Source organism: Corapipo altera, unplaced genomic scaffold (genome assembly GCF_003945725.1).
Source record: "Corapipo altera isolate COAL_440 unplaced genomic scaffold, ASM394572v1 129, whole genome shotgun sequence".
Taxonomy (NCBI): Eukaryota; Metazoa; Chordata; class Aves; order Passeriformes; family Pipridae; genus Corapipo; species Corapipo altera.
In genome coordinates, this window is record NW_020885107.1 from 95,564 (window position 1) to 120,053 (window position 24,490).

At 49.5% G+C, this 24,490-nt stretch overlaps 1 protein-coding gene across 2 annotated transcripts in view; it reads right to left on the reverse strand.

Annotated features, from left to right (window-relative positions):
- Nucleotides 1-24,279, reverse strand: part of AHCYL2 (adenosylhomocysteinase like 2) — a 30,374-nt gene extending 6,095 nt beyond the window's left edge. Inside the window, exons 1-12 of one of the 2 annotated variants that reach the window (XM_027669818.1) lie at nt 24,136-24,279; nt 20,886-20,994; nt 14,570-14,713; nt 13,814-13,914; nt 13,019-13,121; nt 11,688-11,782; nt 7,280-7,386; nt 5,739-5,855; nt 4,350-4,413; nt 1,948-2,036; nt 526-596; nt 328-422 (exon numbers count right to left, since the gene is read on the reverse strand). In XM_027669818.1, the coding sequence (XP_027525619.1) occupies nt 328-422; nt 526-596; nt 1,948-2,036; nt 4,350-4,413; nt 5,739-5,855; nt 7,280-7,386; nt 11,688-11,782; nt 13,019-13,121; nt 13,814-13,914; nt 14,570-14,713; nt 20,886-20,994; nt 24,136-24,264 (1,224 nt within the window). In that variant the 5' untranslated portion in view covers nt 24,265-24,279. Of the gene's footprint in view, nt 1-327; nt 423-525; nt 597-1,947; nt 2,037-4,349; nt 4,414-5,738; nt 5,856-7,279; nt 7,387-11,687; nt 11,783-13,018; nt 13,122-13,813; nt 13,915-14,569; nt 14,714-15,926; nt 16,054-20,885; nt 20,995-24,135 lie in introns of those variants that run through there. The other variant, XM_027669819.1, reaches the window with a different exon arrangement.
- Nucleotides 24,280-24,490: the final 211 nt, after the last annotated feature.

Here is a 24,490-nt window from a genome sequence, read left to right on the forward strand (position 1 = left end):
CACCATCACCCCAACACTGTGACCCCAAAGCACAGTCACCCCAAAGCACCATCCCCCAAACACCCCAAAGCACAGTCACCCCAAAGCACCATCCCCCAAACACTGTGACCCCAAAGCACAGTCACTCCAAAGCACAATCCCCCAAACACTGTGACCCCAAAGCACCATCCCCCAACACTGTGACCCCAAAGCACAGTCACCCCAAAGCACCATCACCCCAACACTGTGACCCCAAAGCATAGTCACCCCAAAACACCATCACCCCAACACTGTGACCCCAAAGCACAGTCACCCCAAAGCACCACCCAGCCCCGTCCCCACTCGCACCACGTCGATCTCGGTGTTGGAGTGCCCCATGTTGCACACGATGCAGCTGTTCTTCATCCTGTCCAGGTGCTCCCTGGTCACCACGTTCTTGTTCCCTGCCAGACACCGAAATCCGGGGTCAAAACCCACCTCCCCTTCCCCTTTTGGGAAGGGCTGGAGGTGGTTTTGGGGTCGGGTCCCCGGTTTCCCCCTCGGTACCCGTGCAGGTGATGACGATGTCGACCTGTCTGATGACCTCGTTGAGCTTCACCAGCCGGAACCCGTCCATGCTGGGGGGAGAGAGAAGGGGGAGAAGGGGATGAGAAGCAGCAAAACCACGCCAAAAATAGAAAAAAAAAAAAAAAAAAAGGGATTTTTCAGACACTAATTATAACTTCCTAACGCCAGACTGGAAAACAGGGCAGCAGCACCCAAAGGGCCACGGGCCCTGAGCCGTTTTGGGAGTTTCTGAAGGATTTGGGACTGTTGTGGGAAGAAGTGAAAAAGAGATTTTTGGGGTTTTTCGTGTTTTCTGCCAAGGTCTTCTCGCCTGCAAACCTCAGTTCTCAATCCAGACAGGTTTTTTTAAAAGCTGCTCCTCCTGCAAAGCACATCCAGGAGCTGCAGAATCTGCGTCGATGCAGATTTGGATCATCCTAAAAAAACATCCCAACCCTGCAGATGTCTCTCCTGAACCCTGAAATCCACATTTAGGCACCTAGAGAACATTCAGAAGTGCTGAGTCTTCCCTGCCTTCAGCAGCAAGGTGTGTTTGGATAACAGGGGCAGGATGTTTTTGTGGGATTTGTTGACAGTCCTCCCGAGAGCTCATTTCTGAGACTCTCACAAGCTGCAAAATCAGGGTTACTATAAAAAAACCCTTTTTTCTTTTTTTTTTTTTAATTGCTGCATGTCCCATTTACTGAGGTTTTTTTCCCCCCCCACTGCAAACTCCTTCCTAGAGGGGCCACACACTGGGAACAACCAAATTCCCAGTTGAGGCTGGAGGTGCTGGATGTGCCCCTCCTGAAGGTCGCAGAGGAACCCGAAGTTCATCAGCTCAGCTAATTAAGCAGAGCTCGTTAGTTCTCTTCCCACAACGACCCCGTGACCAGGAAAAGGCTGAAGGTTCAATGAGGCTCTGGGTGTTTTGGGGACTCTGTTTTCCCAGTGATGTCCCATCCCACACCTTGGGAAGTGGGAGCTCCAGACCAGCCTGGAGGACATGAGGCCGGCGGGTGCTCGGCCCCGTGTGGGGTCCTGGTGAGGGGTTTGTGAGGGGTGGGGGGGTCACAGAACCAAAACACCCCCTTGGGGAGGTGTGTGCAGGGCACTGGGAATCCCGTGTTGGCATTCCAAAGGGCACAGCTCATTCCCAACACCCCCCCAGTCCGTGTCACTGCACTCTGGGCCGTGTGGTTGTGGTTGCACTCCCTGGAACATGGGATACGGATAAACCAGGGGACGCTTGAGCCAGAACCCTTCTCTGCCTTAGGATGGAGCTGTGGGTCCCTCCAGGGTGCAGAGAATCCCCGGACACCTCCCCAGCACTCCTTTGGGAAGGGATCTTTGCCCAGTGGCTTCTGGACAGGGTTTTCCTGGGAAAAACAACCCCAACCCGGGCTGGGTGCGATCCCTTACCAGGCCTGGAGGGCACAGATGGGGTCGATCTCCGTCACGTACACGATGGAGCCCATGGCCTTCAGAGCAGCACAGCAGCCCTTCCCAACCTGGGAAAACAGGGACAAAGTGGAGCAGGAGGGAGGCGTCGAGACGCTCCAGGAGTATTCCCAGGGATGGACAACTCCGGGAGACTCTTCTGTCCTCCCCGGAGCCCTCCTGGTGGCAGATGGTCAATTTTTGAGGCACGGAATTCCTGGATTTGGGGGTCGCCTGAGGCCTGGCTCAGGCCCAGCTCTGAGCAGAGGCACCAAAAGATCTCCACGTGCTGCTGGTTTTGGGAGTTTATTCCCCCAGAACTTCCCGGGATCCCAAACACACCAAGAGAGTTCAGAAGGGCCAGGGAGGGTTGGAGAGCCCCACTCAGGGTCGTTAATGGTCATTAACCTCGGGAGGGTTAACGAGCTTTACCCTTTGCACAGCACACCCACGGCGGGGGAACCCGGGTTAAACGGCCAAAGGTTCCCAAAAAATGGGATTATACAGGAGAAAACGGAGCCACTTCAGCTGCTTGGATTAAAAAAGGAATCCCAGTCCAGGCCCCAGAGCACGGCCCAGGGCACTGGTGGGAACTGGGAAAGGGGGAATATTCCCATGTGGAGAGAGGAAGGAGCAGTTTGGGGGTGAAGGCACAGGGGTATGAAAGAATATGATTCATATTTATATAAATTATATATATATATTTATATGCAAATTCATATAAATGGTATATATTTGTGCACAGATTAACATAAATAGTATATATTATATATGTGTTTATATAAATGTAATAGATTTATATACACATTTATATAAATTTAATTTATGTATATATACATCTATAATATATATACAAATCCATATAAATTTAATATATATTTATATATAAATCCATATAATTATACATTTATATATAAATCCATATAAATTTATGTATATTTCCATATTTTATATATTTATATACAAATTTGTATAATTTACGTATATTTATATACAATTGCATATAAATCAATATATCTTTATATACAAATTTATATAAATTTATGTATGTTTACGTTCAAACTTATATGAATTTAATATATATCTGTATAAAAATCCATACAAATTTAATACATTGATATATACATATATACATTTATATATATATATAAATTTATATAAATGTAAGTATGTTGATACTCAAATTTATATAAATTTATATAAATTTAATATATCTTTATATACAAATCCATACAAATTTAATATATGTTTGTATATTTCTGTATTTTATATATTTATATACAAATTTGTATAATTTTACACATATTTATATATGCAATTATATACAACTGCATATAAATCAATTACCTTTATATATAAATTTATATAAATATATGTATGTTTATACTCAAGTTTATATGAATATAATATATATTTGTATAAAAATCCATATAAATTTAACATATTTATATATACATTTATACGTTTATATATTTATAGACAAATTTGAATAAATTTTATGTGTATTTTTATACAGTTGTATATAAATCAATATATCTTTATATACAATTATATAAATGTATGTTTATACTCAAATTTATATGAATTTAATATATATTTATATACAAATCCATATAAATTTAATATATTTGTATATTTTATATCTTTATATACAAATTTATATGATTTACACATATTTATATACAATTGCATATAAATCAATACATTTTTATATACAAATTTATATAAATTTATGTGTGTTTATACTCAAATTTATGTGAATTTAATGTATACTTGTACACAAATCAATATAAATTGGTATTTATAAATATTATATAAATATTATATGAACATGATAATATTTATATATACATTTAATACATTTATATACAAATTTGAATAAATTTTATGTGTATTTTTATACAACTATATATAAATCAATATATCTTTATATACAAATTTATATGAATTTATGTTTACACTCAAATTTATATAAATTTTATGTATGTTTATATAAGATATAAATGAATAACTTCTCTTCCTTGACCACAAATCATCATGCAACGCTGTGCAGAACCTCTGAATATTGTAATATTATATTAAATATAATATATAATATAAAAGATACATCTCTATGTGATGTGTTAATCCCTGGATATGCCAATATTTAGACATTAAAGATACTGTGAATATTCTGAATATTTAATCCTCGTGCCAGTTAAGATCCAGCTTTGGCATCTCCTCAGTAATAAAGAAATACATGGGAAATTAGGAAAAACTTCAGTTTTTGGCCAACCCTTTAGTTTGAAGGTGCAGGTGCAGACAAATCCCCGAGGATGGAAAAATCCACATGGGAAAAGCCGAGTGCCAAGGATTCCCCCCCCTGGAAAACGGGGCCCTCTTACCTCCCCATAGCCACAAACCACCACCTGCTTCCCTCCAAACATCATGTCCGTCGTCCTCTTAAGGCTGAGGGAGGAGAAAAAAGCCACACTTAAAACCAGCCCTAAGAGCTAATCCCGGGATTAGCTGCTGCTCCTCCCCAACCCCGCGGCTGGGTCCTGTACCCCTGAGAATTTGGGGGGCAGAGAAGGCCCCAAAACCCACCTAAAAACCGACTTTTCCCTTTTTTTCCCAGCGAAACACAACAAATGGGACACAGTTTGGGTTTGGAGCCCTTTTTCAGTTGCTCGTTATTTGCCGACCCTTTGTTTTGCCACTCCCGAAATACTGAAAACCTTCGGCAAAAACACGTTTTTTCCTTCATTTTTGTGGCTCAAAAACACCCCACACGGAGCAGCACAGAGGCAGCAGGGAAGTGGTAACTCACTGCCAGGATCCCAGCGCTTCCCACAAATGAAGCTCCCCCTTCCACTCCCTTTCCTTCTGGTTTCTCCCTAAGAGTGTCCTACATTCCAGGCTATTTTTAGCACAGGAGTAAATAGGTTAGCAGTGCAGGGAAGGTGAAATTCCCTCACTTTTCCGAGAGAATTTGGATAGAACCCACAGCAGATTTAATTGCACCTCTGCTCACACCTCCCTTGACCCAGTTTTAGACGCCTGGGCCAGACTTAACCCAAATCCCAACTCACCCCTCAAGGGGTTGCTGCAGAATCCCAGGATGGTTTGGGTGGGAAGGGACCTCAAAGCCCATCCAGTGCCACCCCTGCTATGGGCAAGGACACCTACCACTATCCCAGGTTGCTCCAACCTGGCCTTGGACACTTCCAGGGATCCAGGGGCAGCCACAGCTTCTCTGGGAAATCCATTCCCATGTTTTACCACCCTCATTTTCCCCATTATTGCTTCCAGTGCCTTGGAAAACGCTGCTCCAAGTTACAGCTTTATGGATTGTTCATGGAATATGTCACAGCTGAACTGCAGGAGCAAAACTTGTCCTGACCTCGCTTGGTTCCTATAAAATTTGGTGGTAGAAGAAGCGAGGACACAGACACCCAATTCCACCAAAATAAAGGGAATAAAGAGGTGGAGAGAGCAAAAAAAAAAAAAAAATATCCCTGAGGATAAAAAAAAGGGAAACTAGAAAGGCAAAGAAGATGCTGAGGAAGCTGCTGCTCCACTCACACCCCACGGACACAGACGGCTTTTGTCCCGACCCACAAAGGCCAGAGGGACGGGGAGGAGCCTCATGTGAGGAATTCTGAAGCAAAGCACAGGTAATGAAGGGTTTCTGTTCTGCTCTCACACACCAGCTGGGCTCAAATGACCCGAGTGGCAGCAGGGCAGAGCTGTGGGCACTGTTCCCTGTGGGATTGGGGGTGTCCCGTACGTACCCGTCCAGGATGGACTCCCGGCAGCAGTACAGGTTGTCAAACTTCTGCTTCGTGACCGAGTCGTTGACGTTCATGGCTGGGACACAGAGCTTGCCTGCCTTGGACAGCTGGTACAGCCTGCATGGATATGGGAAAACACGGCCTCAGGGGGAAAACGTTCCCCTGGGAAAACATGGCCTCAGGGGGAAAACATTCCCCTGTGCTCTGCTGGGGGGTTTGGGTGGGAAGGGACTTAAAGAGCATCTCATTCCACCTCTGCCACGGGCAGGGACACCTTCCACTAGCCCAGGTTGCTCCAACCTGCCCTTGGACACTTCCAGGGATCCAGGGGCAGCCACAGTTTCTCTGGGAAATTCATTCCAGGGCCTCCCCACCCTCCCAGCCAGTAATTCCTTTCCAATATCCCATCTAACCCTCTGGCACTGGGAAGCCATTCCCTGTGTCCTGTCCCTCCATCCCTTGTCCCCAGTCCCTCTCCAGCTCTCCTGGAGCCCCTTTAGGCCCTGGAAGGGGCTCCAAGGTCTCCCTGGAGCCTTCTCTTCTCCAGGTGAACCCCCCCAGCTCTCCAGCATCAACCTTCCCCGCCTAATTCCAAGCATGGATTTGACTCCCAGTAGCAGCAAAACCACTAAAAATGGATCCAAACGCGTCACTGGGGCTTCAAAGAGCATCTGAAAATGTCCCTGCTCCAGCCCATGGGAAGAAGAACATGCTTGGAAATCTCTTTTGCCCATATTGGGAATGATTCCAGACACTAAAAATACCATCAGTCCTTTTCCTGACCCCACTGGCTGCAGACCTGAATCCACTTCCCTCTTTCAATATTTCATTTCCCCGTTTCAAGGGCTGCCTGAACCTCTGGCCAAGCTCTCAGGCAGCTCCAAGAGCTGCAGCCAAACCCTTCTCCCTGCAAAAACAGGGTAAAAGGCAGAGGCTGCTGCTCTTCCCTCCAGTTCCCTGTTTGCTGGTGCCTGTGACAGGATTAACTCCCCTGGGAAAGCCACTTCTCCCACCACACCCCTGCTCCTGCCATGGACTGATGGGTTTCACTGAGTCATCTCTGAGGTCCTCCCTTTGTGGGACCCCACCCCGACTGGAGAATCAGTTCCTCTTCCCAAATCTCACTTCTTCCCAGAGGTTTAGGTCAGGACTACACTTCTGGCTTTGCCCTCAGCCCACCCCTTCTTGTGCAACGCCCTCAGCCCTTCCTCCTCCATCCCAAAAACGAGCTGAGTGACCATTCCTCCCATTTCGCAGGGGGAAAACAAGGCCTGGTGCACCTTCCCACCCACCCAGCGCTCAGGAGGTGCTTCTGCTCCCGGTCTGGAGTTCAGAGCAGCAGCTCCAAGCGGGAACTGAGGAGGGATTTCAAACAGCTCTCCTGGAAAGCCAAGCCCAGGCTGAAGGGACAGCTCAGCCCACGTGTTGGGGGTTCACCCCTCAGGTGAGCTGGGGTGTCTCCTGGCATGGGGGCCTTTGGCACCAGCGCCCTGACGTGTTTCTGTCCCAAATTCTCCTGCCAGCCCAGCCCATCCCGTTACCTGTGGACTCCTGTCACACTCTCCTCCACTATCCCCTTGATCTTCTTAAACATGTTGGGATATTTCTTGTAGATCCAGTGAGTGAGATCTCCCCCATCATCCAGGATCTGGAAAGGAAACAACCCCAGTCAGTGCTCTGAGGGTCCAGTGAGGCCTCCAGAGCCCAGAGAGGTACCAGGGATAAATCATCCCATGTTCTGGCACCTCAAACCCCACAGTGTGAGCCAGGTGGGAACACTCTGGTTGAGCATTCCGAGCAGGAATGATGCTTCATCAATAATGTCCTGGAAAGGCAACGGGTCAGACAAACACAGCAAACTTTGGTGTTAATGAAGAGAACTGAGGAATTATGGAAAGTGGTTGTGCAGGCTCCTCTCTCCCTGTCTCCCAGAAGCACAGATGGAAAAACCTCTGAACTGGGCAGAGTTATCAGCTCTTCTGATGTGACTGGAATGGAGGAGGAGGATGGAGAAAGAGCAGGATGCAAAAGGAGGAGGGTGAAGTGCCAGGGAACTGTGCTGACTGGACTGGCTGAGAGCTCATCACCCCAGGGCATGACTATCATCATCACCATCCTCCTCACAGTCACTGCCATCATCATCATCCTTCCATCATCATCATCACCACCACCACCATCATCCTTTTTGCATGTTCCCCACTCCCACACCAAAGAATTCTGTCTGCATCACCCTCACCCTCCTCTTCCTCTGTGCATGTTCCCTACACTAACATCAGACTTTATCATGATTATCCTCCTCATCCCCTTCTCTGCCTGTTCCCTACAGCTCCTGGTGTGGCCCAGGGGTGCCCCAAAATCCACGTGCCAACCCTGGGCAGAAGCACCTCCACTCGTTGGTCACTGGAGGAGCTCGGCTGGGCCCCTCTGATGAGGGTCTGCAGCTTTCCCAGGAAAAATGAACACTCCCACACGTGGCAGAAGCCCCATTTGGGCACAAAGGTGACATTCCTGAGCTTTGTCATGACACAACATGGTGGCTTCTCATCCGTGGACAGAGAGTTCCTTGGAAATGTTACGTATTTTCACAGCCTTTTCCTCTCAGAATGGTTGGATTTGCCACTGATGTGCAGCAGCTGCTCCTCCAGAATGTCTGGGAAGCACGTGCAGAATGTTTAGGAGCATCCATGTAGATCCAGTTCTTGAGTCTCTGGGGCATTCCCAGCCCCATGTTCCATCCACAGGGAAGCAGAGGCAGGTGAGGGTTAAGCAGGCTGGGGAGTTCTGCTGGGCCAGCCCAGGTAGGAATCCAGCAGCCTGGAACTGAGCAGCCTGGCTCCCAGGACATCTCCATTTCATTAATCCCCATTTAATAGGGCACATAATCCTCTTCTAAAGAGAGAATTCTGGGAGCTGCAAGTTTCCTCTTTCCTGGGAGAGCAGGGGATGTAAAACCCCCCAAGCTGAATCCACGGGGGAACCTGTTTTGAGGGAAGGTCACCTCTGTGTGGCAGCCCCGACCATCCAGCAGATCAGCCTCACATTCCTGCAGTTTTCCCAGCTTTATGCAGGTTGTTTGCCCTCATTCTCATTCTTCCAGTCAGTTTTATATTTTTTTTGGGGGGGAAAAAAGCCTTTATTTGAGGTGCAGATGATTTCTCCAGCAGAAAAGCAGCTGTTCCAGGTGGGAACCTTGGTGGGTGTTTCTCTCTCCAAGCAGAACAAATTCCCATTGCTGTCCCTTCTCCCTCCCTCAGCCCTTCCATCTCCTGTTTTCTCCAACAGAAAAATCTCTGGCTCTTCCAGGAAAGAAACTGGTGTCTCCAGGTGCCATTTCACCACCTCTTAAACCCACCCAAGGCCCCATTACCACCTCATCCCCCCCTGTTCCCTTCCCAGCTTCCCAAACCACAGCACGTGGCTGATCCTGCCCAAACCAAGTGGATTAAAACTGCCCAGGATTAGCTCAGCAACGTGCCTGAAAATAATTTGCTGCAGAAAATGAGCGAGGAAAACACAAGGAGATGGCAGGAGGGAGTGGGGGGAGGTGGCACTGAAATCCCCCCCAAAGGCAGCGCGGTCCTGGATCAGGAACCAACCTCCCAGTGCTGCAGATTCCGTATTTTTCAGGAGAAAAACCTCCTCTCTGAGCCATTCCTGTCCAGACAGAGCCCCACTCTGAAGGTCTGGATTCCCAGAGCCCTCCTCTGAAGGTCTGGATTCCCAGAGTTCTCCTCTGAAGGTCTGGATTCCCAGAGCCATCCTCTGAAGGTCTGGATTTCCAAAACCCTCCTCTGAAGGTCAAAATTTCTGGGTGGGGAGGCCCTGGCCCAGGTTGCCCAGAGAAGCTGTGGCTGCCCTTGGATCCCTGGAAGTGTCCAAGGAGAGGTTGGAGCAACCTGGGATAGCAGAAGGTGTCCCTGCCCGTGGCAGGGGTGGCAGTGGATGGTCTTGAAGGTCCCTTCCCACCCAAACTATCCTGCTTCCATGGTTCCAGGATCCCTCTCACACCTGTTCTTCACCCTGTTTCCAGTGTCCCATTCCTTATCTCTAAAACCATGGATCTCCAAAGTCCAGCGTGCAAATCTCTGGGAATAGATCCGAGGCACTTGGTGCTCCCCTCAGTTATCCCTGTGCTCCAGAAGCAGCTCTGGAAACAGTTCTGATGGCTGGAGACATGTGAAGGGGTCTGAGCAGATCCTGGAAAAGCAAAACACGCGTTTTCTGGAACGCTGACTTGTTCAAACAGCGACGTTTTGGATGGGAAGTGATTCCTCAAAGACTGTCTAGACTCCAGCTCAGAGCTTGGGGGTGGATTTTTTTGACATTCCCTGTTCTTCTCAAAGGTGACAGCGAGGGAATGAACAGGTTTGGCTGGAAGGGACAAAAATCCCACCTCAAAGGAGCCGATACTGACAACAAACTAACCCGGAGCCGCGTTTATCTGCCACCTTCCACCGCTTCCCACCTAATTTAGATCACAAGCTCCAGGCCTCCAAAGCTTTGGGGAAACATGATGAAAACAGCACATTTGACAGCTGAAAATTATTCCACTCACGTAGTCCCAGGTTCTCTGTTTTCCCTGGAAACAAGGGCAGGATAAAGCAGCGGAGCAGAGTTGGGTTACCTGAGGTTTTTGTGCTCCCGCAGTAAGAGCAGGTTCAAAGTGTGGAAATCACCTGAAAATCTGAGTGTTGTTCTGGAACAGAGGCTTTGCTTAAGTAAGAAAAATCCCATCAACCAAAGGCGAGAATTTAATGGCAAAAAGGATGAAACCTCGTCTCAAAAAATACTGATTTTGAGCCATTTTCAGTGGGTGCATTAAATGAGTTTGGTTTAAACTGGAATCGAACTAAGCACCCAGAAAACTTTGCACTAAGGCAGCTGTGCTAATTTAGAAAGGAGTTCAACAAAACCTTGGTGGGCAAGACCCAGAAGCCATTTAACCCACCTTCTCCCTGACCCCACAGCTGGGAGAGTGGGAGAAGTTCATTTCCCACAGGACACAGCTCATTGTGAAGCACTTGGAAGGTAAGGGAGGTGCTGGTACCGAGTTTTGAGTGTTAAGTCAGGTCTAAATGAATGAGGAAAACACCAGGCAGCACTAAACCTGCCTCCTTTTTCTCCTCCTCCAACTGCTGGCCCTGCACAGGCCCATCCCCAAGAGTCCCATCCTGTGCCCCAGAGGATCATCCAAACCCTCCTGGAGCTCTGGCAGCCTTGGGGCTGTGCCCACTGCCCTGGGGAGCCTGGGCAGTGCCCAACCAGCCTCTGGGGGAAGAACCTTTGCCTGAGATCCAACCTGAGCCTGCCCTGGCACAGCTCCAGCCATTCCCTGGCTGCTGTCCCTGGTCCCCACAGAGCAGAGCTCAGTCCCTGCCCCTCCCCTTCCTACAGAAAATAATCCAAGTGGCTCCAAACCTGCTTTCCATGGCACCCAAACTGTTCTAAGCTAACCCCTACAGATACATATATTTATAAACACCCCAATCCCAGGGGGATCCAGGACTGGGAGACCCCCCTCCCCAAGGCCATGAGGGGTGTCCCCAAAAGCTCTGGAAGGGTCTGGGATAGGAGCACCCCCATCCCTGGGAGGTTTGAGACTGGGATACCCCCATTCCCAAGGTCCTGAGGGATGGGGACAGGGGGGATCCAGGGCCGGGGTACCCCCATTCCCAAATCCCAGAGGGGTTGGGATACCCCCATCCCCGAAGTCCTGAGGGGTCTGGGACAGGAGCACCCCCATCCCTGGGGCATTTGAGACTGGGATACCCCCATTCCCAAGGTCCCTGGGGGTCCAGGATCAGGAACCTCCATCCCTGGGGACTCTGGAGTACCCCCATCCCCAAAACCCTGAGGTCACTCAGTGTCAGTTCACTCTCATCCACCCTGAGGGACCCACAAACCAGAGCTGGGCCCCCTCAGCTGTCACCCCACAGTCACCCCACTCACCATGTTGGGCTGCCAGCCCTCCACGTTGACACAGCGGTCGATGCACCACCAGAAATCATCCTCAGACTCTCCCTTCCAGGCGAAGACGGGGAACCCTGGCACAGAGAGGGGGAGATGTGCCAGCACGGCCTCGGCAAATCCCGCGGGATCGGCCCTTCCCACAGCCCCGCTCCCGGCACCGCCACGGCCCTGGCTGAGCTTTCCACATCCCCCTTCCAGGAGAAGCTTTGGACACACACTGGGAGTTGGCTTTAGCCTTCCTCACTTCCTCCTCTCCCTCAGCAAAAAGCTGCACTCCCCACCAGACCAGAGGCCGACACGCTCTAAATGATAATATTTATTTCCAAAATGAAGGTTTCCCCGAAAATTAGGTGTCCTGCCCGCTTGTTAGGCATGTCAGCCACTAAATTTATTAATGAATTAATGATTTATTTGAATGTATTCTGATTTATGAGCAATTATTACCAAGCTTCAGGGAGTGAGACCTTGTAATGGGCAAGATGGTGGGTTTGGTTTCTGGGTCTTCCAGATCTCAGGGTCAAACCTTGGCCTTACCCAGGTTAAAACTCCCAGCCTCAGCCAGGTAAAACCCCTGAGCTCAACCAGGCAAAATCCCTGAGCTTACCCAGGTAAAACCCCTGGCCTTACCCTGGAAAAATTCCAGACCTTACCCAGGTAAAATTCCAGACCTTACCCAGGTAAAATTCCAGACCTTACCCAGGTAAAACCCCTGACCTTATCCAGGTAAAACCCCTGGCCTTACCCTGGAAAAATTCCAGACCCTACCCAGGTGAAATCCCTGATCTTACCCAGGTAAAACCTCTGGCCTTACCCTGGAAAAATTCCAGACCTTACCCAGGTAAAATTCTAGACCTTATCCAGGTAAAACTCCTGACCTCACCCAGGTAAAACATGTTTTCAGTCTCCCAGGTGAGCACCAACACGCTCAGCTTCCTTTTTATGAATCATTTCCCCCTCTCAAAGTCTCTCTTTTGCCCCTTTTAGCCGAAGTTCTGACTCAAATTTACAGCATTTAAATCAAATTTAGCTTTGTTTCTCTTAACAAAATAACTTCCAGCTTCAGGTAGCCCACTCAGCTCGTTAAGGGCATCACCATTATTTTGTACCATGTCCTTTTATCCTCCAGATTAAAACCATTCCAAGGTTTCCAGAGCACTGGAAGGGATGGATCGTGTGCCGTTACCTCGTACGGGTTTATTATAAACCAAAAATAATTAAGGGGAAAAAACTCTAAGAGATGAAAAATGAGATAAAAACAAAGAAATCCTCTTATAAAAGTCAGGAATAATGGGGAGGGAGGTGTTTCCTACCACTCTCAGCAAGGGCAGCAGCCACTTCGTTGAGGGTGGAGTAGATGTTGCAGGCGGCCCATCGGCACTGGGCACCCAACGCTCCCAGAGTCTCCATCAGCACCTGGGAACCAAAAAACACCGGGAAGATCAACACAAGGAGCAACACACAGCTGGGGGTTTTGTTTGCTGTTCATGGGAAAGCTTCTGGGGGGGTCTCTGAAGTCGGTTTTAAGCTTCAAGGCCAGGCCAGACGGGGCTTGGAGCAACCTGGGACAGTGGGAAGTGTCAATGGATGGGATTTAAGGTCCCTTCCCACCCAAACCATTCCATGGTTTTATGATTTTTGGGGGCCTCTGAAGTTGGTTTTAAGCTTCAAGGCCAACTCGAACAAGGCTTTGAGCAACTTGGGCTAGTGGAAGGTGTCCCTGCCCGTGGCAGGGGGTGGCACTGGATGGGCTTTAAGGCCCCTTCCAATTCAGATCACTCCAGGATTCAGTGATTCTCTGGGACTCCTGAAGCTGGTTTTAAGTAGCATCAGGGTCATTAGAAAGTTGCACAGAAAACAATTTTGCAGTTAAACCATCTGTGAAACAATTTTAAAAGGCTGCCATAAACAAGAACTTCAAAGTATATATTTTTTACGTATATATGTATGTGAGAGAGATTTCACTCAGCAAAGTCCCAAATCCAGCCAGGAGTAACCACTCCTGAGGGGAATTCCCAGCTCCTCATGTATCCCATTGACCCCCTGGGGCCTGTTGTAGGGGCTCAGCAGTGGCACAGCCCCATGTGGGGTTCGGGGCCGGCCCTCACCGCGGTCTGGGCCGTGATGTGTGTGCAGCCCACGATCTTGGCCCCGGCCAGCGGCTTCTCCCCCTGAGCTCTCTTCCTCAGAGCCATCAGCGCGGGCATTTCTGCAGGGAGAAGGGAAAACAGGCCCATGAACGTGATGGAAAGACGGATGAGGGCAAGGACAAACAGCAGCACCGCTCCTTGCCTCGCTGTCTGGTATTCCCATGAACTTGTACAGCTGGGGCGGCTTCCAAAGAGGCCAAAGCCTTGTGAGCAAGCCCAAATGAGTGAAAAGGACCCAATATCCCTCTGGATTTTCTCCCTGCTATCTCAGATGAAGCACCATCCCATGTTGAAATTTCTACCTGCAAGTTCCCAAGTGAGGCTGGAGGAAAACCCGCTTCAGACTTCAGGAGAACTTGGGACTTCCTGCCCTGCCCCTCTTTTCCCATGTCCCTCCAGCTTCCTAAACCCTTTGCTATGGACTTCTGGACATAATCAAGCTCAAATTTATTTGATGGATTTCATCTTCTCTACTGATTTTAACAAAACATGTTGGACTGTAGAACAGCCCTTCAGTAGTTGTTTGGTTGGAGCTACTCAGCACAACCCCATAACTCCTCTCCCATCCCACAACACCCCATCAAAGCTCTCCCATCTCTAACAGGCATCGGGAAATCACCAACACACCGAGCCTCAAAAGGGGATCTGGGGGAAGGAAGGACCCCACAAGACAACCCAGGACGAGGTGGAGCTGGAGGGAGGTGCCCCATTTACCCTGCTCAGCGATCTCGATCTCCCGGCGCCCGAACTCGGCCTGTTTGATGTTCTTCACACAGAAATCGCTGCTGCCTTTGGAATTCTTCTGCTGCTTGTCCCGGGGGGAGGTCTCATCGTCGGAGCTGTCTGTGTAGGAGGCAGCTGGAGGGGGAAAAAAGAGGTCAGCAACACAACAAAACATTCCCTGGGGCCAAAGCACCTGCGGATGATCCACGGCTGAGCGTGGCCATGGATGTGTTTCTCCATGTGAACGTGTCAACTCCCTCCATCCTTGGCTGGGATCTGTCCTTCTCCCACAGGGACCATCTCCCCAGGCAGTTTTACCTGGGGTGAATTCCTCACTCTCACCCCCTCCTACTTCAACACCACACCAGAGGTAATTAACAGTGCCCATGTCCTCCATGGGCTCATCTCCGTGGCCTTCTCCCATCTCTCTTCCCAAAATTTAAGCCTTTACAGCTCTAAGGGAGCCACCAAAAACACCCAGGACTGTTTCAAGTCCTTCCCAAGTTGTAGTTTAAGGCAGCACAGACACAAGGCCCTATTCCATTCCAAACAGCATCCTGGTGAAGGCTGTGAGTTGATGATTATGCAGGTATGGTGGCATTCCCACTCCTTGGATTTGCTCAGTTTGGATGCTCCTCAGTGAGCAACAGGAGCTGCTGCTTGGGAGGATCACAAGGAAACTCATGAGGAAGAAACTCCTTCCTTGGGAGGATGACACAACACTGGCATGGACTGTCGCCAGAGGTGGTGGCTCCCCATCCCTGGGGGACTTCAGGAATGGGTTAGAGAGCCATGGATCACCTGATCCCACATGGATCATGGTCCCATGGAATCAGATTAAGCTGCTGGTTTAAGACCAGGTGTGGATGTGTCAAAAACTGTCTTCCTTTCCTATCAGTGCCCTCCAAACTCCTGGTTATGGAACTGGACTATGGACAGTGGAGGTGCATGGAAAAGCCCTTCACAGAGTTAGAAATCCCCCTTCCCATTTATTTTGATTACTAAAATCACGTATACTTATATAAAATCACATCTATTTTCAGTTTGAGTCACAATGAATTAACCACCACTTCTGCTTCCACTTGGGATCAGCTGAAGAGATTATTTGTGCCATGTTTTCCCCTGGAATATGACCCTACTGCGGGAAGCCAAACCTCTTCCATCGTTTAGGACAGGCACCAGCAGTCAGAGCAACGTGATGAACCAGAAACCATTGCTCCTCTTCCCTTTCCAAAGGACCTTCCCAGGACCCAACTCAAAAGCCTTATTCCCTATTAAACTGCCTGGAAGTTTTACTCCAAGCCTTTACTCCCCAGATCACGTGGAACTTGTAAAATGAACCCGAGACCTGTTGTCCAACTCAATGTTCCACAAGAGGATCTCCTTGCTTGGACAGCCTTGTCCATGGCACCAAACAGTCTGTTCCAGAGGAGGATCTCCGTGGTGGAACAGCCCCAATCCATGACATCACATTATCTGTTCCAGAGGAGGATCTCTGTGCTGGAACAGCCCAAACCATGACATCATATTATCTGTTCCAGAGGAGTTTCTTCGTGGTGGAACAGCCCAATCCATGACATATTATCTGTTCTAGAGGAGGATCTCTGTGGTGGAACAGCCCAATCCCAGGCATATTATCTATTCCAGAGGAGGATCTCCTTGGTAGAACAGCCCTATATCCATGACATCACATTATCTGTTCCAGAGGAGGATCTCCATGGTGGAACAGCCCGATCCATGACAGCCTTGGATGCTGGCCAGTGTCATGGATGGCTCCAAATGATGGACACTCCACACCCTGACGAGCCCTCTGTCCTCCCCAGCACCACAGGCACAGTTTCCAGGAGGGAATGCTCTACAGCCCAAGGGATTTGTTCTCCCCAGTGCTCAGGACAGATTCCCCATTTCTACCCCAGTCAGGAATTAGGCAGCAGGAAGGGTGAGTGGTTCTTACACTGTCATGGGGAGGTGGTTGAACCTGTGGTCTCCACCACCTAGAGCTCCCAGGGAGCTTTCCAGGGGCATCCAGACCTCAAGCTGTGACTGATTCCAACAACCCCTGCAGAGAACTTGGAGCAAAGGAAACCTCCCTCTGCCCAGAACAGCTCTGGTGGCATTTCCACCCCAAAAAAACCCCCAAACCAATGAGTTAAACCCTCCACCCCACCCCAGGCCGTGGGTTTGTCTTTCCTGCAGGACCCAACGAGGGGGTCCCTGTCCCTTCTGGTTCCTGTGAAGCACTTGGATGACGCCAAGGAAAAAAAGCTTAGTGCGGTTCTGTCGGAGCACCAGGCTCCCCGAGACCCACACGGGTCCTGAGCCGCTTACAGGGGGAATTAGGCATTGCTGGAATTCCTCTGGGAAGGCTCCATCCTCAGAGGGGTGTGAAAGGCAAGTCCAACCCTGCAAAGTCCCCCCCTGGAGCCCCGAATTCAGGGTGTTCACAACCCCGAAGGCCCAGGAGCCCGGATTAATAACAAAAGGGCACCTTACATAAACCCAAACTCTTGGACAGCAAGGACTCCAGAAGGGAGGATTAATTAGTTCAAGGAGGATTATTTCCTTGAAGACAGTTAATCTGGGTGGAGGTTTCTTTAAAACCAGTCATTTTTGGTTCTGGGGGCTGAAAGTAATTTTTTTATCGAAAAAAAAACCAACCCTGCCTAGAGTGGTCAGATCTTCTTGTGCAGATTGTTCTTTACTGCTAAATACATATAATATATTAAAGTGTTTACACAACTATGGCAATTAAATGAATATCATTACTGTAATAGAACAGTGTAATAATTTTTAATAGTCAGTTTTGCCTCTGCTTTTCTGTCAAATGAAAAATGAACACAGAAAGGAAAGGATTCCTGTCACCTGGAAATATCCAATTAGCTGATGGATAGGCAGTCTCCTAATTATCATCTCAACTCACCCAAAAGTTGATTAATGAAAACTCCCTGCCTGGGGCTGGCAATTCTGCAGAATCATGGAGCATTTTAATATAAATTATATTATTTGTATTATGTGTTTGTATCTCTGCCCAGACAGGCTGGGGACTCCAAATCCCTGGAAGTGTCCAAGGCCAGGCTGGACAGGGCTTGGAGCAACCTGGGATAGTGGGAGGTGTCCCTGCCCTGGTAGGGGGTGGCACTGGATGGGCTTTAAGGTCCCTTCTAACCCAAACCATTCCATGATTTGTATATTGTTTGTAGATGCACTGAACTCCATCCACTTGTGCCTTTTCCAACTCAGGATATTCCACAAATCCATGATTTCAAACAGAACAACACGAAAACAGCAGCAGGTCTCAGGCACTGTTATCCCATGGAAAAATGCTGGGGAGAAAAGGAGTGACCTGCATCTGTGTCCTAACCCAGAAAAGTCCAGGTCAGAGCCTAAACTCAGCCAAGTTCAGCTTTGCTAATATTTCGGGTGAGGATCCACTCAGAATTACTAAAACTGGCATCATTAAGGGCAAAAAAGGGGCAACCTGCCCCTGTCACAGCCCAAATAAAGACAAACCTGGCTGCTTCTCTATACAGCCTTCCCAAAGTTCTGCAGCAGCATGAGGATGAAGGCAGGGGCCTTGAATTCCAGATATTCCTGTTCCAATCCCACTCCCAGAACGTGGACATGGTGCATCACACACACTGCTGAGTATCTGAGCATTCAAAGCTGGGCTCCTACAAACCAGCTGATCCCCCCCAAATCTTTGCTGGAGCAGATCTGAATTTGGCAGAAAGGGAAAGGACAGTTTGTGAAATTGAGGTAAAATTTAAGTAAAATTAACCCAAACACCCCCTGGACTCCAGAGCAGAGCTCCCAGCTCAGTGCCCTTCCCTGGTTGGCAGCAGCAGATGTTGATAAAACACCCAAGTGTGTCCTGGGGCGAATAAATTGCTCCCAAATAGGCCAGGAAACAATTAATTTTCCCAGTGAGAAAAATTACTCCCTTTAAATGAAGTGGAACAATCACAGAAAACCGGCGTCTCGTGGCAGATCCGAGTAAGAGACTTGGAATTCTAATTGGAAAAGGAGGATCAGCACTGTTGGTTTTGTCCTTCCTTGGACTTCACAGCAACTGAGAGATGAAATTTTCATGTTCCACAGTGGTTTGTCACAAAATCATGGAATGGTTTGGGTTGGAAGGGAGCTTAAAGATCCCATTATTTCATCCCCCTGCCATGGGCAGGGACACCTCCCACTAGCCCAGGTTGCTCCAACCTGGCCTTGGACACTTCCAGGGATCCAGGGGCAGCCACAGCTTCTCTGGGAAAGCTATCCCAGGGCCTCCCCACCCTCATTATTCCAGTTTTGACGGGCAGGAAGAACAAGAACCCACAGCTGTTTGCACACCCATCCTTGCATCGCTGCAACAGCACTGGTACTGCCCTAGAATTTTGGACCAGGATGCTGGAAAACTGCCTTCCCAGAAGGTCTCAGGGAAGAGCTGCTTGGTTTAGGGTCTGGTTTTCCCTCATGCCCATCACCTCCAAACTCTGAGACCTCTCTGCACTTCGTGGGTGTCCAGGGAAGGGAAGGGAGTTGGGAAGGGTCTGGAGCAGCAGGAGGGGCTGAGGGAGCTGGGGGGGCTCATCCTGGAGCAAAGGAGGCTCAGGGGGGACCTTCTGGCTCTGCAAGTCCCTGACAGGAGGGGGGAGCCGGGGGGGGGGTCGGGCTCTGCTGCCAGGGAACAAGGGACAGGCCAAGGGGAAACGGCCTCAGGCTGGGCCAGGGGAGGGTCAGGTTGGATATTGGGAAAATTCCTTCCTGGAAAGGGTTTTCCAGCCCCGGCACAGCTGCCCAGGGCAGGGGTGGAGTCCCCCCTTCCCTGGAGGGATTTCCAAGCCCTGTGGATGTGGCACTTGGGGACAGGGGTCAGGGGTGGCCTTGGCAGTGCTGGGGGATGGTTGGACTCAATGTGTCCAAGGGCTTCTCCAACCTAAACAATTCTGTGAATCTTCCTCTCCATCATCACCTCTCTTCTCCTCATGCTGCTTCTTTTCCAGCCTTTTCCCATCCCAGGAAAATTCAACGGGTTGTTCAGACTGTGCTAATGTTCAGCCTGAGAAGGGGAACAACAAAGACCAAGATGTTCCAATGGGATTTATCCCTCCATCCTGCAGCCACCCTGGGAACTGAAGTCTTCCATCCCAAGTGCCAACCTCCCACTTCCAGGAGGAGGGAAATTCATTATTCCCACAAGTTCATTAATTAACCCTGCTGATGCATTAGCAGGAGATGGTGACTGCAAGGAGCACTGGGGAATTCCCCAAAGATATTCCAAGCTCTTCCAGCTGTGAACCAGGAGAGAACACGATGACACAGGCCCGGTCAAGCAGAACAACAAGTTCTTCAAAAATAACAGTCACAAAACACTCGCTGGGGCTCAGGGATTGGATGGAGCTGTGGATTCCAAAGTGGGAACAGAGCCTGGGCTGATGCCCCCCTCTGGAAAGGACAGCATGGTCCTGTCCCCTCATCTCCAATATCCTCAGGACCAGGGAAATGAGCGGAGAAACACAAAGGAGGGCTTCCATGCAGGAGTTCAGGAGGAGCTCTGGCCACCAGCCACGTCTGTGGCAGTGTCTCTGAGCCATCAGCCAGGAGTTGAAAGTTGAGTTTCCAGAGGCTTTTACACTTAACTAAACCAGAGCTTTAAACCTCTTATGGGGTTGGACGAGGTTTGGAGCAACCTGGGATAGTGGAAGGTATCCCATGGCAGGGGCTTGGAATGGGATGATCTTTCAGGTCCCTTCCAAGCCAAACCATTCCATGTTTCCATGAAACTACCCAATATCTACCCAGGCTCTCCTCAAACCCACTGTGACCCACCAAATATCCCAAAAACATATCCAGAGAGTTTCACTGCTCAGACTCCAGTAGGAAAAACACCTTCAAAAAGGCCCTCAAAGGTCCTCACTGCTCTTTCAAAGACTCCAATCCCACGTGCAACAGGTAAGTCCAAACCTACAGCGGGATCCACATGGATTTGTTCAAGAACAGGAAGGGAAGCAAGAATAGAATGGAGAAACATTGTTTTGCTGAGCCTGGAAGGAAAAGGAAGGGGGGGAGAGAGGAGGGAAGGCAGCAGGAACTGCACATGAGGGCTACAAGGAGAGATGGGAAGCCTTAAGAGCATCAGAATGACTTGATTTTCCATCCAACCACACGCGAAGACGAGTTAAAAAAGCAACAACCCTCTTTCCACGCCTCCCCTCCCCGCAGTACCGACCCCCCAGCAGATCTGGGAGATCCCTGAGGGAAAGACAGGACAAAACCCCAGGGTGTGCAGAGTCTGGAGAGCTGCCCCCCTCACCTGAGCTGTAGCTGTCCGTGGAGGACTGCGAGATGGAGCGGGACAGGGAGCGGCGGCCGATCTTGGACGGGCGCTTGTTGAACTCCTGCTTTTGGTCGGCAAACTGGATCTGTGGGGAGAAACCAGGGAGCTGAGTCAGATCCCAAACACCCAGCAGGAGATTAACTCCAAGAACCCAGAGCCTCAAGCAGACACCGATGCCATCCCAGCTCCAGGTTGAACCACAGTTCCTGCTGTTTGCCGGGGACAGGACACGTTAAATTCCCTGTTTTGTTTAATTCCAGACGCTCCAGCAGGGATTAGACATGTCACTCCAACCCACCCCGTTGGAGAATACAAGTATTTAATAATATTGTATTTAAGAGCACACAACTTCACCCAACAGATCAAGGAATTTGGGATAAGCCATTAAATCCAAGCAATTCTCCAGGCTGGAGAGTTGGATTTCCCAGGAACGTCCACAAGGAGCTGCAGCAATGGATTAACAACAATATTTGGTGGTTTTGTTCAGTGAAGAGTTAAAACCTGTTTCCATCTCTATCACCACCAAGGAATGAAGATTTCAGATTCCCCCAAGACCCTGAGCACAAGAGATAAATATTTAAGCCAGCCAAGCTGATCTGCTCCAAGCACACCAGGACAGCAGGGATCAGCAAATTTCCCATTTTTTAATCAGGGAAACGACATTTAACCCTGGTATTCACAGAGGAATCCTTTTCTCTGGGCTTTGTTTTCCTCCAGGCTTTGGTTGACAAGAACAGCAAAGAGGAACAAGCAACCAGTATTTCTTTATTTCCTCAAATCCAGGTTTTCCCACGAGCCAAATATCTGCTCTTAAAGATGATTTTGGGGATTTTAGAGTAGAGACTCAGCCCTCCTGTGTCCTTGACAAGTCCACCTTGGGCTGGACTTGTCTTAACTCTTCCCTGCTCACATCAGCACCAACTCCACAGGGCTTCACATGCATCAGACACATCTCACAGCACCTCAGCATCCCTTTTAATTCATGGAATCCTGGAACGGTTTGGGTTGGAAAAACCTTGAACCTCATCCAGTGCCATCCTCTGCCATGGGCAGGGACACCTTCCACTAGCCCAGGTTGCTCCAACCTGGCCTTGGACACTCCCAGGGATCCAGGGGCAGCCACAGTTTCCCTGGGCAACCTGGGCCAGGGCCTCCCCACCCTCCCAGCCAGGAATTCCTTCCCGGTATTCCATCTAAACCCACCCTCTTCCAGTTTTCTCTGTATGTGGCTACTGGGCCATATTCAAACATATTCGAAAACTTAGAGTTTGAGGAGATATTTCCACTCCTGGTGCTCATCTCTTCCTGAGCCAACCCTTCATGTCCCCACCACACCCATGATTCCCGTTAAATCTCAGGGAAATTGGAATCATGACTTCCAGTCGCTTGGACTTTGCTCCGAGCACGAACTGACTCGTTCTGGTGCAACGAGGGTCAAATACTTACATCTCCAAATTACTGAAACCCATTAACTTGGGTCTATTAACGAGCCCCTCAGGGTTTCCTGAGAAGTTCTGCACTTGTTTCAAGGAGTCATTTAAGCAGAAGGAACTGGACCCTGTTCTGGGAATTCCAACTCGAGCTCAGTGGTTTCAGTGGCAGCACTTGAGCTGGGAGGAGAGGGGAGGGGAAGGAGCTGGGAGAGGATTTGCAGCAGCACCTGGGAGGTTTTTTTCCCTGCTAATCTTAAACCAACCAAGAGAATGACATCGGATCAGGAAACACACACGGGAGGGGAAAAAAACCAGGACAAACTCATGTTCCAGCCAGAGCCCCAAGGAGGATTAACACCCCGAGCCCAGCAGGATGGGGGCTTTGCACACACACCCACACCTTTATGTGCCTTCTCTAAGAAGCTACTGGTCTGAAATAACATTTTTTTTTTTTTTCATCTTTTTATTCCATTATTTTAAACCAACCCCCCCCCCCCACGGCTGAGCAGCTCCATCAAAGCATCAGGTTGTTGGTGTGAAACGACGCTGGGATGGGCTGGGATTCCAACCAAGGGGGAATAAATCGTACTGGAATTAACATTTCCCTTCAAGGACACTCCGTGTGACTGTCCCAGGCAGTGCACCAATATTGGTAACTCGGAGCTCTCTGAGCCCTTCCACATCCAAAACCAAGCACGAGACTAAGCAAAGTCAGTCCTGAACCACATCGGGCAGAACCAGAACTAGACTTTATAATACGCCCTGCCCTCCACCCCTTTCAGGGTTTAAACCCTTTAAACCACAAGATGGGTTTAGCTTTAGTTGAGCAAGGAACTGACCCCCCCTCAGAGGTTGAGGGAAGCTCCAGGAAAGGAAAATGCTGGGAAGGGGCCAGGCCAAGGCTCAGATCTGATTTTACCTTGTGTCGACCGACGTCCTTTGAGCAACAGAGGGAGCGGGCAGGAAGGGCTGCTGGAATTCCATAGAATCATGGAATGGCTTGGGTTGGAAGGGATCTTAAAGATCATCTCATTCTAGCCCCCTGCCATGGGCAGGGACATCTTCCACTAGACCAGGCTGCTCAAATCCCAAGCAATCTCACAAGGCAAGACAGCACAACGCGCCAGGAACGAGGGACATCCAAGATGGGGATGGATGGGAACAGTGATTTGGTTCCAGCCTGAGCTCATCCAGCTCACACCAAAACACCCCTGAAGGCAACAGTCACCCCTGCACAGGCTGGAGCTCCAAGGAGAAGCTCTGAAGCCTCTGAGAGCTGCAGCTCCTTGGATTTAGGAACCCAACCTGCTCCCAAGGCGCCGCTGCTTTCACCTTCCAGCAGGAAAAACCAATTCAAGCTGGAAAACCTCCCCTCCAGATGTGCAAGGCCAATGACTCCTAAGATCAGGTGTGTGCTCACATTTCAAATGATCCAGGTCTCACTTCCACCCAGGGCTCCTGCCACAAAAACTGTGCTCCTTCACCGAGCAAAACCACTCCTGTGATCCAAGGTTTTCCTGGAGAATCTCCCTGCTCTCAACCCCATCTCCTCCACCATCGCAGTGCTCCGCAGAACAACCCCAGAGACACGTGTCTGGCTCAACTCCATCACTGAAACCTGCTCCCAAGGGAAAATGGAAAGAAGTTCTCCGGAGATCGGGATTTTCCCTGAGCAGTCGGCTCCAGAAACGAGCGACCGGGGTGGGGGGGGGGGACAGCAAGGAAAGGAGGAGGAAAAGAGAGGAAAAACACGAATAGAAAAACACAGTTCTGGTGCCGAAGAGTGCCCTCACCTGGGCTTTGATCCCCGAGTCCCCGTTGACATTGTACTTCTTCTTGTTGGGCATGGCCGTGTCCCCGCTGGCCCCGCGCTCCGCGTCCCTCTGGAACCGGGAATGCCCCCCCCATTTATACCTCCCCATCCCGCTCTGGTTTCAGCTGCGGGGTGGAGGCACAGGGAGAGAGGGGAGGAACCGCTGGCATTTTCAGACTCCCTCTTTTTTTTTTTTTTTCCCCTTTGGCAGGGAAGGACCCCAAGACTTAATGAGGCGTCCCGGCAAACAAGCCCCGCTTGTGTTCCGCGGGGAATTACAGCGGTTCCCGACCTCCAGACAGTTGGCGGCGGGTTTGAACGTGGCCTGGCTTGTG